Source organism: Mauremys mutica, chromosome 12 (genome assembly GCF_020497125.1).
Source record: "Mauremys mutica isolate MM-2020 ecotype Southern chromosome 12, ASM2049712v1, whole genome shotgun sequence".
Taxonomy (NCBI): Eukaryota; Metazoa; Chordata; order Testudines; family Geoemydidae; genus Mauremys; species Mauremys mutica.
In genome coordinates this window covers 77405435-77421167 of record NC_059083.1, presented here as the reverse complement: position 1 = coordinate 77421167, position 15733 = coordinate 77405435, and the positions used below count along the sequence as shown (strand labels likewise).

Genomic DNA, 15733 nt, shown 5'->3' with positions numbered 1-15733 from the left:
AACATTATCTAAAGGCTGATCCTCTTTGGCTGTGAATTCCAGACTGTTCCTTTTGTACAGGATGTGTTGCATGTATCAGTATTGGTCCTATCAGCAACTGGCCTGCTAAACATTAGAGCAGTCAACTGCCACCCTATGGTGGCCATTTGGAATGCAGCTGACCAACTCTGTGGACAACAGAGGAGCCAATTTCTGTCAGGGTGGTTTTTAGGCCTCTATTAATCCTACAGCAGCTTCCTCAAACAATGTATTCGTGGAGCACAGCATTGCTACCCTCATCTGCTAGTGGACTAAAGAAAGGCTTGAGACAATGGACTGATGACTATAGGTGTTGGCAGATGATGCAGACAATGCGCCAGCCCTATGTTGGACAATGGGAACTGGCTGCCCAATGACAATAGCCAGCAGGGCACCAGGCATCAAGGAGGATCGCATGTTAACTCACAATAAGGATTAAATGAAGATGCGAAAGGTGTGTGTTTGCAGGAAAAGATGCCTAGTAAAATGTCGAAGCATTCTTATTTGGGCATGCAGGGCTGTATTATAAGGCATGGGGAACATAGATGCAGGCCACCAGAGATGGCTATCCAGTCCCTTAGGGAAAAGGTAATTTGCCTACACCCTTTTGCTAAAAGCTTCGCTAAGGATCTCGGCCTGAACAGATGTTGAGCAACAGCCTCAGTCGCTTGTCTTCCTGAGGATACAATTAAAACAGCAAGGAGTCGGGTGGCACCTTAAAGATTAACAGATTTATTTGGGAAGACGCTTTCACTCCTCGTTGTTGTGGCTACAGACTAACACAGCTACTCCTCTGATACCTGAGGATACCACTGACTTTCTCTCTTAACCCACTTCCCGCCCTGTCTGTCCCCCCGCTGTTAAGATTTTCTTAATAATTTGAGTCCAGTTCCTGAACTCTGGGTGAGATTTAGATTTATTATTCCCTCGGAGGGGACACAAGAGAACTCGCTCTCTTGTTTGGAGGGCTGGAAAGCATTCATAGGATGGTATGGCCAGCTCTCTTTCGGTGCTTGTGCCACAGAGACTTGTTGATTCTGATTTTCTTGGAATTTGTGGAACATTTAGTAACTCTATTATGCTGTCATCTGCCTTGTGCATTGGGAATTAGGAGATGCTTGCTAGTGTTAAGTCACGTGATCAAATAATCAAGACCCTCTAGAGAGAGAATAAATGAGTGGACCGTTTAGGGAAATGTGACTTAATAATCACTTCTGGACTATTCTGACCTGCTAAAAAATAAAGTCTCTTCCTTTTGTAAGGATGTGACAATTCATATATAAAACCTCCCCCTTTCACAAATCCCTTATGGGCTGGGGAACTGCTCTTTTCTGCAGGGTAACTTTTTTTTAATTCATTTATTTTAATCAAACTTTAGATTTGTCAATAAAGGATCAAAGTCCCCTCCTACAATAACTGGTCTTGATCTTCTAAATCTATTGTTCTCTAGAGAAGCATTTAAGAGGGGCGATTCAGATTGAGGTAACTAATCACAGATTTAATTTATAGTCTGATAAAGAAGTCATTGCTTTAGCATCTGATCAGGCAAATAGTAACTCCTGCATGTACTCCCACTGAGACTATTTGAGAGAGTGAGCGTGTGCATGGAAAGAACTACTTTCAGGGTTGGGTCTTTACTCTCCAAGACACAATTAATTTGATTCTGCACCTCTGACTTTTAAGTGCATCTTCCACCTTCAAATATTGTTTGTAATTAACACAGAGGAGCTAAGCCAATTGTGATGCTCATGATACTCTGAGGTCACACACAACTAATGAATGTTCTGCTTGTGTTTCTTTTACTGTAGTTACATTTTTATACTGAGACGCCACCTGCAAATTGAGTTATAAAATCTAAATGTATGGTGCCTTCATAAACTGTACCTACTTTCAGTAACCGTACAAAGTATGGATTCCTGTAGCCAGTATTTGCTATAGTTTGTTTTATTTTTGGCTCCTTCTCTGCATCTCTTGATTTATTTATTTTTTTTTCCTTTGTTTGCCCCATACAAGCAAGTTAAGAGCTGACAGCACCCTGGGGTTTTAATGGAAGAAACAAATTCCTACATTTCTCATTATGTTCTGATAAATGCCCGCTTTGAGTGTAAATATGTAAACTAAACAGACCAACAAAACAGTGACTGCATGGAAGGGACGTGTGGCTAAGCAATAAATTGTGTCTATTAGCTCTGGTCAGATGAGCTTCTTCCCCGCCCCCAAGTGAAGAAAATGTTTTTCCCTTCGTGACATCTTGCCTACAACTACACAACGTAATCTGATTTTAAAAGCTTGCAATTCCCTCTAGCTGTCCACGTGCCACTTCTCAAGCTCTATTTTCAGACATTCCGCTTCCGAGGCCAGAAGGGACCATTGTGATCAACTAGTCTGACCTCCTGTGGCGCACAGGCCAGAGAACATCCTCAAAAATAATTCCTAGAGCAGGTGTTAAATCAAGATGGGATTTTTGTTTTTAAAAATCCGTGATGGAGAACCCACCCTAACCCGTGCTGCGTTGTCCCAATGGTTAATTACTCTTGCTGTTTAAATTTACACCTTATTTCCAGGCTGAACGTGTCTAGCTTCAACTTCCAGCCATTGGATTGTCTTCTACCTGAAGAGCCCACTATAAATCTTTGTTCCACAGGCAGATACTTATAGACTGTGATCAAGTCACCCCTTAACCGTCTCTTTGTTCAACTAAATAGATTCTAGGAGCTCTATCACTGTAAGGCAGGTTTTCTAATCCTTTAATTGTTCTTGTGGCGCTTCACCTGACCCGTCCCCAATTTATCAGCATCCCTCTTGAACTGTGGACACCAGGACTGCCGTAGCTGGCACACTAGTGCCAAAGACCGAGGTCAAATACCTCGACGACGACTACGACGTGAGACTCTGATGTTGATGCAGCCAAGGATTGCATCAGCCCCTGTGGCCACAGGGTCACACTGGGAGCTCATGTTCAGCTTGATCCCCAAATCTTTTTCACTGCTTCCCAGGATAGCGTCCCCCCTCCTGTAAGTGTGGCCTTGAGGATTTGCTCCTAGATGTTTGTTTACATTTTGCCATACCAAAACACATGTTGTTTGCTTGTATCTGGATGGCTCTGTATCAGTGACCTATCCTCTTAATTATTTCCCACTCTCCCAACTTCTCACCTGTAAGCACTATCTGGCTTTTTTGTTGGTGGTGGTTTGGTTTTTTGCCCTCCACTTCCTACATAAATAGTATAGGGTAAGAATGGATCCCTGTGGAAACCCACAAGAAACAAATCCAGTCAATGACGACTGCCTGTTTTACAATTACATTTTGAGACCTATCAGTAAGCCAGTTTTTAATCCATTTAATGTGTGCCTGCTTAGCTTTATCTTTCTAATTTTTAAATCAAAATCTCATGTGGTACCAAGTCAAATGCCTTACAGAAGTCTAACAGTATTACCTTTATCAACCAAACTCTTCCCCCCACCCCCTCAAAAATAATCAAATTAGTTTGACAGGATGTGTTTTTTCATAAACCCATGTTAATTGGCATTAGTTATGTTCCCTCCTGTAGCGGAGCAGTCATGCCACTCCGGCTAAGAAGGGGTTAAAAGCCAGCCCTGGGGGAGGGCCAGGGCTGAGAGAGAAGGCTAGGTTGATTGGGGCATGGCCCCAGCTGTGGCTGTTTCCCCAATCAGACCACAGCTGGCCCTATAAAAGGGCTGTGAGCCAGGTGCTCTCACACTCTGTAGCTTATGAGAGAGACGCTCCTGGCTGCCTAAGGCCTGGTCTACACTAAAAAGGGGGTTCGAATTAGGGTACGCAAATTCAGCTACGGGAATAGCGTAGCTGAATTCGAAGTACCCTAGTTCGAACTACTCACCCGTCCAGACGCGGCGGGGTCGAACTCCGTGGCTCCCCCGTCGACTCCGCCACCGCCGTTTGCCGTGGCGGAGTACCGGAGTCGACCGCAGCGCGTCCGGAGTTCGAACTATCGCGTCTAGATCAGACGCGATAGTTCAAACTCCGAGAAGTCGAACTCACCGCGTCGACCCGGCCGGTAAGTGTAAACCTACCCTAAGAGCTGGGTAGGGTACCTGAGGTGGGGCAGTGCTGGGGAACACCAGCCTAGAAAAACCCCAGGCTGCAGGCCTTGTTAAGAGCCTACAAAAGGTACTGGGGCTGCAGAGGCAGCTGCCGATGATGAGTGGTTTACAGACTGCAGTCTGTCCCAGGGAGCGGGGGGCTAGATGATGACTGGCAGTAGCCACTGAGGCAAGGGGAGAATAGGGGGTTCGGAGTTCCCCTGGGAGGGGAAACCCAGATTGTGGGTTACTGCAGGGGGCAGAACCCTGATGTAAAAGGGCACCAGGGTCTGGGAGGGACATGGGGGCCAGCGGCAGGTGAGACACCAGCCTACAGAGGGCACTCTGGGGCAGGTGAAGAGCTAATTCCCAGGACCACCAGCAGGATGTGCCACGCTGGTGAGTCGTCGCCCCGCCACACCTCCTTTAATTCTTTAGTATTTGAGTCCCCATTAAGCACCCCATTATCTTGCCCAGGATCAACGACCGACTGTGAGGCCTATAATTAACTGGGTTGTCCTATCTACCTTTTTTAAATATTGGCACAACATTAGTTTTCTTCCAGTCTTTTGGAATTTCCCTCCTGTTCCAAGACTTATTGAAAATCAACATTAATAGTCCAACACCTCTACTAGCGTGGGGTTTTTTTTTTGTGTTTTGTTTTTTTTTGGTAAACTCTTGGATGCAAGTTATCTGGCCTCACTAACTTAAAAATCTCTAACTTAGCAGCTGCTGTTTAATATCCTCCTGAGATACTAGTGGAATGGAAAGCTTTATATGAGATGACTACATCATCTATATTTCTCAAACAAAACAAACATTTCTGTATTATCAATAATTCTACCACTTCCATCTAGTAATGGACCACAAGCCTTGTTAGGATTCTTTGTTCCTAATGTACTTAAACACCTTTTTACTGTCCGTAACTTTGCTGGCCATAGTTCTCCTTGTGTCCCTTTTCTTCCCTTATCAATTTTCTACAATTCCTAGCATCTGATTTATATTCATTACTATCAACTTCTCCTTTATTCTACTTGTTACTACTTTTTTATTTTATAGCTACCTTCACTTCCCCTCTAAGCCAGGTAGCAAACCTAATGAGTGGTGCCCTTTCTTTCCACTTAAGCCTCTTGAAATAAGGAACTCTAACATTAACTTTATGTACGTTTACACATGAAACCTGACTAGACCCCCAAAATGCTGCTTTTCCCCCTGCCTTTGGCTGCATGGCTTTTTGCCTTACATTTATGCAAGCTCAATCCCCTGTTGTGTGTGGATTCCAAACTGATGAAATTGGCACGGTAAGGAGCCTCCATTTCCAGTAAGTAGGTCACTAACTGAACAAGAATGATATGCAAAAACATGAGTGTAACTTGCTGGAATTTTGATCAAGGATGTCCAGCATCTGCTCTGGATGACTCTACGCTAACTGAAGTAGCTGGCAAAGAGGAGAAAAGTTTTTTTAGCAGGTTGGACATATTAAAATAAACACATGCGAATAGGACAGGTGTGATGAAATGTATGAAACTCCAGCCAAGTGCTCTGGATTTTCAGTTTAAAAATTAATTATGCTTTTTAATTTGGCTTAAAAAAAAAAGCACTGGTACACTACAAAAGAAGTGACTGTCTTCTCCCCCACCCCATCCCTGGTCACTATTTAAATCTCCTTTTCATTGATGGAGGATGACTAATCACAAATTTCCCCCTCTCCCCACTTTTTTTATGTCCAAACTAAGGTAGATTTGGAAGGGATGAAAGGCCAGAAGAAAACATCTTTGAAATGCAATATCTAAGAAAATATGAAAATTAGACTTAATCACCTTCATAAGCTCTGTTATTGTACAGCACAGTACTTAAAGCTGTATAAGTCGTGGGTCCTAAACTTGCTTCTAGCATCACTGCGGCCAATAACTCTAATCTCAAAACATTTCCAGACAGGCCTCTAAGCACTTTTACAGGTAATGAAACTTTTTTTTTTTTAATTATAGCTCTGGCCATGCTTAGGAATTAAAGGAATAGACCCTCTATCTCCCCAGCCACTAGACTGATTCAACATATTACATAACTTTTTTGCTCCTGTAAGCCTACTAGGTATTATAAGGGTAGATGGCTAGTCTTTAAAATGCAGATGTTTTACAGATAAATTGACACACAGAAGAATGTGTGATATGAACCCCAGCATCCAGTGACGAGGCCCGTGGAAAACAATAAGGCTGCAATAGCCATTATTAGGCATACTTTCCCTTCCAGGTGGTCTGAATTATTTTTCTCCCTGCTGACAACAGAAATGCTAGAGTCACTTTGACTAGCTGCCTGTAAGAACTGTTCCATGTTTCAGACTCTGCATGCATGCTTATGTGTATATCTCTGCAAAATGGTAGCACAGAATTAGTACAATTCATTCCACGTGAGAGTTAAAATAAACACGTTCTGACATCTCTCTTCTTGTATTTCCGCAATCCAGTGAAGTAAAGGGCTGGAAATGCTAAATCTACAGTAGAGAGACAAGGTGGGTGACTGTGTGTCTCTCTCATAACCTGGGACCGACATGGCTACAACAACAAATCTACAGTACACAGTCAGGTAAGGCATTTGGAAGGAGGGACAGGAGAGCGATGAGAAAACAGGGGTAACAAAAGTTAAATATGGTAATTGCACATCACTGTGTCTGTGCCTTCAATGACATGTGATCAGGACCTCAGCTGTGTCTCCCTTGTGATCATTCAAGGTCCCATGTTACTTTCTAAAAGTGTTCCTCTAGAACTTGACTTTTAAAAGACTACTTTAAAACAATTTCTGTTACTGACAAACCACTCTCGGATAGTATGGTTTTGAAGTTGTTTTTTAAATCCTTTTTTAAAATGGTTCTTATAAGAAAAATACTTATAAGAACTTTTTTTTTTAATTTTTATTAAGGACCTTTTCAGCAAGGAAGAAACTGAATGATTAAAGAAAATATTGGGGGGGAAATGTTCCCCCCTGCCCCCCCAGTCATCACAGATGTTACTTGTAACTATAGTACATACCAAATGTTGATAGAAGTATAATTTTCATGTTGACTGGATCCCTTTAATTCCAATGTCTTTGGGCAGAATTAATATTTACTTCTCTAAATCCCTCCAGCAGGTTTAATTGAATATGATGATCTTCACTCCCTTCTCCTAAATAGCTGAAGATATTTCAAGAGGCTGCTAAATAGTTGTCTTGTTTCACCCCAGAGGTGGCCGCATTTCAGTGGTGCGTGATATGCTTCTTAAAATATACCTCCCCTATATCACGGTTGCTGTGAGGTTTAAAGTCACTTGAGACCCAAAAACAGCACTAGTCTCTACTCTACTCTACCCCTTTTTCCTACTTTATCACTCTTATTGCTCAAATTATTTTAACGTTTCCATTCTGTGTCATACTCATAACCAGCAAGTGGTCTGCAAGGCACTATGCAAAGCTGGTGTCCTGGAAAGTACGTCAGCCATTCCACCCATGCTATTACAGCGTAGTTGGTGACAAGTGGCTCACAGATCGAAGGACAGGATACCTTATACGCTTTAGCATCCAACTGGCATTTTGCAAACCCTGCTCACTCTCGCACTCCTAAAACCAGAGCCAGCTGGCAACAAAACTTCCCATCAAACAGATACAAGAAGTGCAAGGGCACCCTCAGGAGACCTTCTGCCAGAGCCACTCCTTATCACCGGTACAGGATGTGCTCACAGAACCACTTGCATCTCCAAAACATGTGGAACAAACACTCCTGGCACCTCTTCCAGTGGCAACATCTGCAGAAATGACCTGGTAATAAAGGGTGAGCACAGAGTGTGCACCTCTTTCCTGATAGATAGGCTTGGCAGAACATTCTGTAGTTCTATGTAAATATGTATAAAATATGAATATTGATTATTTTTAAGTAGGGCTGTCCATTAATTGCAGTTAATTCATGTGATTAACTTAAAAATTAATTGCAGTTTTAATTGCGCTGTTAAACAATAGGATACCAATTGAAATGTATTAAATATTTTGGATGGTTTTTCTACATTTTCAAATATACTGATTTCTATTACAAGACAGAATACAAAGTGTACACTGCTCACTTTATATTTTTTATTACAAATTTTTCCACTGTAAAAATGAGATAGTATTTTTCAATTCACCTCATACAAGTACTGTAGTGCAATTTACAAATGTGGATTTTTGTACTAAACTCAAAAACAACTGCACTCAAAAACAAAACAATGCAAAACTTTAGAGCCTACAAGTCCACTCAGTCCTACTTCTTATTCAGCCAATTGCTAAGACAAACAAGTATCGGGGGTAGCCATGTTAGACTGTATCCACAAAAACAACAAGGAGTCCGGTGGCACCTTAAACACTAACAGATTTATTTGGGCATAAGCTTTCATGGGTAAACCACTTCAGATGCAAAGACAAACAAGTTTGTTTACATTTATGGGAGATAATGCTGCCCGCTTCTTATTTACATTGTTTCCAGAAAGTGAGAACAGGTGTCTGCATGGGACTTTTGTAGCTTGCCTTGCAAGGTATTTACGTGCAAGATATGCTAAACATTCATATGCCCCTTCATGCTTCGGCCACCATTCAGGAGGACATGGTTTCCATGCTGATGATGCTCGTTTAAAAAAATAAAGCGTTCATTAAATTGGTGACTGAACTCCTTGGAGGAGAACTATGTCTCCAGCTCTGTTTTACCCACATTCTGCCATATATTTCATGTTATAGTAATCTGGGATGATGATGATTCTGCACAAGTTGTTCATTTTAAAAACAATTTTTCATGGTAGCTTTGACAAAATGCAAAGATGGTACCAATGTGAGATTTCTAAAAGTAGCTACAGCCCTGCACCCAAGGTTTAAGAATCCGAAGTCTCTTCCAAAATTTAAGAGGGACGAGATGCGGAGCATGCTCTTTTAAGACTTCTGAAAGCAACACTCTGATGTGTAAACTACAGAATCTGAACCACCATAAAACAAAATCAACCTTCTGCTGGTGGCATCTGACACAGAAGCTGAAAATGAACATGCATCAGTCCGCACTGGTTTGGATTGTTATGAAGCAGAACCTGTCGTCAGCATGGACACGTCCTCTGGAATGGTGGTTGAAGTATGAAGAGACGTATGTATCTTTAGTGCATCTGGCATGTAACTATCTTGTGACACCAGCTACAACAGTGCCATGAGAACGCCTGTTCTCACTTTCGGGTGACATTGTGAACAAGAAGCAGGCAGCATTATCTCCTGCAAATAGGGTGACGATGTCCTGATTTTATAGGGACAGTCCCGAGTTTTGGGTCTTTTTCTTATATAGGCTACTATTACCCCCCCACCCCCTGTCCCGATTTTTCACATTGCTGTATGGTCACCCTACCTACAAATATAAACAAGCTTGTTTGTCTGAGCGATTGGCTGAATAAGAAATAGGACTGATTGGACTTGTAGGCTCTAAAGTTTTACATTGTTTTGTTCTGAATGCAGTTATTTTCTACATTTGTAAGTTCAACTTTCATGATAGAGATTGCAGTACAGTACTTAGGTGAACTAAAAATACTATTTTTTTACAGCGCAAATATTTAATCAGAAATAAATATAAGTTAGCACTGTACAACTTGTATCCTGTTGTAACTGAAATCTATAAATGTAGAAAACATTGAAAAAAAATAAATGGTATTCTATTGTTTAACTGTGCAATTAATCGCAATTTTTTAAATTTCTTGACAGCCCTATTTTTAAGCATTTTCTTCTTTTTTTTTTTTTAATCTATTTATATTTTCCAGTTGGGGGTGGCCAAACAATTTTGGGACCTTCTGATTCAAAAAGTTAAAGCAGAAATTGTCACATTACATGTCAAAACATACCAAATAAATATCCTTAAATCTAACTCTAAAAAGTTCTCAAGCAGCTTTTTCTTTCTTTGCCTATATGTACATTTTGATTATCAATGAGGAAAAAAAATTTCATCGGTTTGTGTGTGCAGTGAAATCAACTTTTATCGACACTTACTTAAAAATCTAATGCTGCCAAGGCTACCAATAGGTAATACAGAGAGTGATGTTGGAAGCTGGTTTATTAAAAAGCGTGGGTATAGTGCCACCAATGGCATCTGCTTAAGTTCGCAAAAGAGAGGGGGAACCCTAAGCTATAACCACTCCCATTTAATCAGCTGTTCAAAATACTGGTCAGTTCTGTGTTTAAGTGATGAATAGCTTAGCAGCAATCTTCACCCTTTAATTTTCAGTTTCACATTCTGTTTTCTCAACCCTGGGAAAGTTCCTCTGATATTTCAGTTCTCACACAAAACTATCTTTTGTTGTGTGAGAGATTCACTTTTTGCATTTAAGAATCGAGAACACATTTACTTTTTATTTTTTTTAACACTGCTCTGCTAGAGGGGCCAATCACATAAAATATATCAGGGGTTCTCAAACTGGGGGTTGGGACCCCTTGGGTCACAAGGTTATTAGATGGGGGTGTTGCGAGCTGTCAGCCTCCACCCCAAACCCTGCTTTGTCTCCTGCATTATAATGGTGTTAAATTAAAAACACTTTAAAATATATTTATGGGGGGGGTCGCACTCAAAGGCTTGCTATGTGAAAGGGGCCACCAGTACAAAAGTTTGAGAACCACTGAAATATACTATACCAGGGGTAGGCAACCTATGGCACGGGTGCTGAGCTGATTTTCAGTGGCACTCACACTGCCCAGGTCTGGGGGGCTTTGCATTTTAATGTAATTTTAAATGAAGCTTCTTAAACATTTTAAAAGCCTTATTTACTTTACATACAACAATACATTAGTTATATATTACAGACTTATAGAAAGAGACCTTCTAAAAATGTTAATATATTACTGGCACGCAAAACCTTAAATTAGAGTGAATAAATGAAGATTCGGCACAGCACTGCTGAAAGGCTGCCAATCCCTGCACTATACTGTTCCATACAACACAGAGAATAAAGGGACCATAATTAACCCTCTTTTGAAAAATGGGGGGGGGAACCCCTACACTTGCCCACCTAGACAAACTCGCTAGCTTCAAATCTCCTGGACTACAGCAAGCATTACTTTATGCTGCTTTTGCAAATTCTCTCCTGGCCAAGTGACTATGTAAGGACAATATGTTAATGCAAGAAGTTCTGAAATAGCACTGTGAAGGAAAAGTGGATATTACATAACTAACCTGAATCTTTACAAGGCTTCGAAGAGGTTAATTTTATACCAGCAGCAACCCATAGGGGTGCTATACACAAAAATGATAAACATGAGTTACTATTTTGTTTTATATCTGTTCAGTTATGATTTGGAGCAAGAAAAAATTAAATGAACAATGGAATATAATTAAAATGTAACATTCAACATGTGCACTTCCTTTGGTCAAAGTCCATAAGTACATATGTCAGTGAGTCACATGTGACTAGCTTCTCACAGCATTGCATTTTAACTTGTCTAAGGTTTTGTTTTTTAAATCATAAATCACTGAAATGAGGAACTGGGATGTAAGTATATTTACTATCTCACACTCTGATCTCAGTATAGTATTGTGATCAGAACTTCTCTAACATAAAAAAACCTGTGTCTACAAGATTTTTTTTAAATATGGATTTAAAAAGTAAACGGCAACTGATAATGTTACAATAAGTATATCTATGCTATAACACATTAATTCAGACTTGTAGCTTCCGACTTTCGTGTGTTTAGCGAGGAATCTATGTAATAAGGGATTTCCTCACTTTCTTTTTCTGTAGTATCCTATTAGTTGTGACAGCCATATATTCCATATCTGGCACTGATTCTAAATCTTCTGTACTGTAATTTCCTGAAACAGATAATCTTCTATACTATTTTGCATACATCAAGGTGGTATTAACTTCTGGGATACAGAAATGATACTACTTTCTGTTCCCTTTTTTTACTGCACTTTCTTTAGGGTGGGAAATAATTCCATACAAAGGAATGTAGTTTTAAGTTCTTGAATAACAAAACTAAGCAAATCATGTCTTCCTAGTGATCTGCTTAATGTTTGAGATGCTAGAATTCTGTATCTTCTTATAAGCTGTCTTCTTAACTTATATTTTACCTTTGGAATTCTAGCACTGGAATTCTGAGCCTTAATGTGTTTATAAGCACATTAATGAAAAGAAACCTGTATAAGACTGTTTTCTCAATTAACAAAGCAACTTTGTTAGAGAGGATGGTCTCTACCCTCAAATCTATTGCCTACATATTTTTTGATGGAATAGGAATATTTTATTTCCAATTATGTACAAATATGGGATCTAAAAAAATTGATCTTTCATTTAAACCAAGGATGAGACTTGCTCTTGTACATACATATCAACTTAGTGACCACTCTTTTCACTGCATTGTCTCCAGTGTGAAGAAAGGCACCAAAACCAAATTAAATATCTTTTGTCAATTTTTCAGAATAAGTTGTTGGAAATGACTTAAGGAGTAGGGATTCCAGAGTTGAATGACAGGAGCTATTCACTATTTTTTATTTTGACAAGCCTGGAAAGGTAACTTCATATCCAATATTAAATGATCTAACATATGTTATGCCTTTATTTCATGCTAACAAATATGACTATTTCAATATAGTTTCTTGAGGTAGGGGAAGGTTGTTGATGACTCAATTCAAAAGTAATGTAAACTTAAAGGCACTTGTATGATGGAGCTGAGAGTGGGACGGATGGAAAAGGGATTCAAGAATGAGCCTATTCACTGAAATAATGTTTTGTGGGTTGGCTACTTGTCCACTCCCATTTTACTGGTACTGAAGGGAACTGACAGGGCTATTGCTGGGAAACGCAAAAAGTTAGGTTAAAACCAGAAATGGGCTTTTTTCCCTTTACTAGGCAAACCTGCTTAGAAGTTTTTTTTTCTACTAGGCATCTGGTCCTGCTTGATCAGTTTTTCCAACTCTGTGGCTGGGGGAATCTTACAAAAAAAAAAAAAACCCCATCCCACCCACCTTCCATCCCTCCATTCCCTACTGCATAGGAGGCAGGATTCCCCCCTATGAGATACAGATCAGCAGGTTGGGGTCTCCTTAGTGACCAGTCCTGTGAGCATCATCCTGTTCTATTTTATATGATCAAACTTCTTTGGCTCCTTCTGTTGGAAACTTTTTTACATTTCTCCACGTGGCTGGAAAAGATGTTTGCAGCCAATCCAAATTAGGAATAAATTATATAACACCTCTGTTACAAAAGCAAAACTAGGGGTGGGGGGAAAATACGAGAGCAACCCCTTGAGTTAAAGGATAAACTTACCTTCTCACCATGTCCTTTCCCACTGCACTTAGTCAAAGTGTATTGATGGACACTAAAGTTGCAGGACAGACTGCCCTAAAGTTCTAGGAACACCTTCCCAAGTGGCCGCTGCTGGCAATGTCTCTAAGCCACCCCCAGAATCTATCTGATGGCTGCAAAATGCAAGAATTCCCATATGAAATCCGAACCAGCCGGCTCAAAGCTGCATCTTGTGTACCCAGGAACCTCGTCGCCGACAAATAGGTGCATCTACGTGCACAGTGACGCCTACTTATTCCATTCAAGACCTGTCTGAGATGTTTATTGCATTCCCCCAGCATTTTTACATTTTAAAAAAAATCGCCTACAACTCCCCCCCGCCCCTTGGCAGTATGAGTATGAGTCCCGAACAACCAAAGGTTTAACAAGAGAGAGCCCTCTCCCCAAGTCCCCAGTGCTTCTAAAAATCAGTACTGCCCCAGTCCCACACAGCCTATTTTAAAGGCGAAATCAAACACAATCCTTCCATTGCAGATTCCCAGCGATCTGATATCACACTCACTGCCTTTGACCAAAACTTACCAAATATTAAATGGGGGTGGGAGGTGTCGGTGGAAAATGATCTCAATACTAGCACCAGAACAATACCGGTACTTTCTCATGGAAACATGGGTATATATTTAATTCCTAGTGACTCCACTCAAGTTTCACCTTCCATCCCTGCAGCGACCTTTTTTAAAAAAAAAAGTTTGGTTTAATGCTGCAGTTGAAATTATCCGCTGTTTGGATGCATTTTGCCTATTTTGCAAATATATACAGTAATGCATGCATCTGCTCTTCAACATTCTTTATCTGTCCTGACTATGCAAAAGGCAAAAAGAGCTCGGTAATCCCAGCACAAGAATGCAAATAACGTCAATGCACAGCTGAACTGCAAGCCCTGCCTTACAGGAACTGTGTGTGTGTGTGTGTCTGCAAAAAAAAGGCACATACTAAACAGGAAATGCAACTGAAAGCTATGGAAAGCCTCAAACTTCAAAATGCAATTGCATCCCGAAAACTGCATTCATGCACTTGAAAATGCATGCATGCCTTTTTGCATATTTTGCGAGGAACAGAAGTCGGATCCTTACCTCTCGGCTGAGACATTTTCCCCTTTGCTTTGATGGGGGAGGGGAGCACAAAAGACTTTGCCTTGCCTCTCTTCTGTAGCTAGTTTTGCAACAAAGATGCAAACTGCAAGCGCTCAATCTTCATGCAACTGGAGTTTTTCTGACTTGCTGCAGCAGATCTCTTTGCAGAGAGGGGCCGTGCAATTGCACACCTTGCAAAACAGATTGCAAAGTAATTTTTTTCCCAATTGCAATGGAAGGGAAGGCTCTGCTGCACCTACATGATGGGCCAGGGCTGGCAGCTAAAAGCTCCAAACTTGGATCTGAGTATCTTAGTGCGCAGACGTCCTTCCTACGAGCACCGCAGTGATCACTGGGTAATGTAGTTTCCCGGAGAAGTCCATGGAACGCTTCCTTAAGGAGGAGACAGTTGCAAAAATTGCACGACACAGCACAGTCGATCTGGATGCATTGCAAAAATAATCGTCTCGTTCACACTGCAGAAATCGGCTTCGCCACAAACGACTGCACGTCCTCATGCTTACAGGGAGTGTCACGGCAGCAGCCGGCAGCAGCCTTTTAGTCAGTTGTGGCTTTGATCAGCTGGGGGAGATGCAGATTACTATCTCCCTAGTTACAATATTCCTTTGGCGATTGTGTGCATTTTTCTGTTTATGGTAGTTAAAAATAGTCCTTCCTTGTTATGCATGTTGCTGCAAAATCCAGCAGCCTGTCTGCTTAGCAACACAGGTTGACTGGAACACAGTTCACCAATGCTTAGGCACTGACTCCCAGTGGAGCAGAGTCCAGTGATATTAAGCCCTATGATAAACCATGTCTCCTTCCTCCAGCAGCCTCCAAGGACAGCCATGTCCCACTGGATCAATGAAACTGTCAGTAGGGGGCAGCTTGCTGAGCTCAAGAGCTGGAGCCTGATTATGGAATTAACTCCCCCAGGAAATAAAAATGTCCATGGAATTTACTGCTTTCAAAACTAAGTGCCGGACTAATTTCTTCGGTTTGGCCTTCCCTCTGTTGGTGTTTGACATGCATACGGCACATTGATTCGCTCCCACCCACAAAAATAAACACATGACAATCTAGTTACGCTGTTTCTCCTGTGTATGGGAAGGAAAAAAGAGAGGATTACTCCAATTTTTAAATACGTAAGAGGTAGGGAGACACTGGTGCGCATATAGAGAGAGAGAGTATATGCTGCAGGTTTTCAATAAAGCCATTTGGAGGCAGTTCAGGGAGACAGTGCTGTAGAAATACTTCATTT

General features: G+C 41.0%; 1 protein-coding gene across 3 annotated transcripts in view; it reads right to left on the bottom strand.

Annotated features, from left to right (window-relative positions):
- Positions 1–14795, bottom strand: part of MAP2K6 (mitogen-activated protein kinase kinase 6) — an 84978-nt gene extending 70183 nt beyond the window's left edge. For 2 of the 3 annotated variants that reach the window (XM_044982990.1, XM_044982992.1), the window contains exon 1: positions 7106–7133. In XM_044982990.1, coding sequence (XP_044838925.1) covers positions 7106–7133 — 28 coding nt within the window. Of the gene's footprint in view, positions 1–7105; positions 7134–14472 lie in introns of those variants that run through there. The other variant, XM_044982991.1, reaches the window with a different exon arrangement.
- Between the last annotated feature and the right edge of the window lie 938 nt (positions 14796–15733).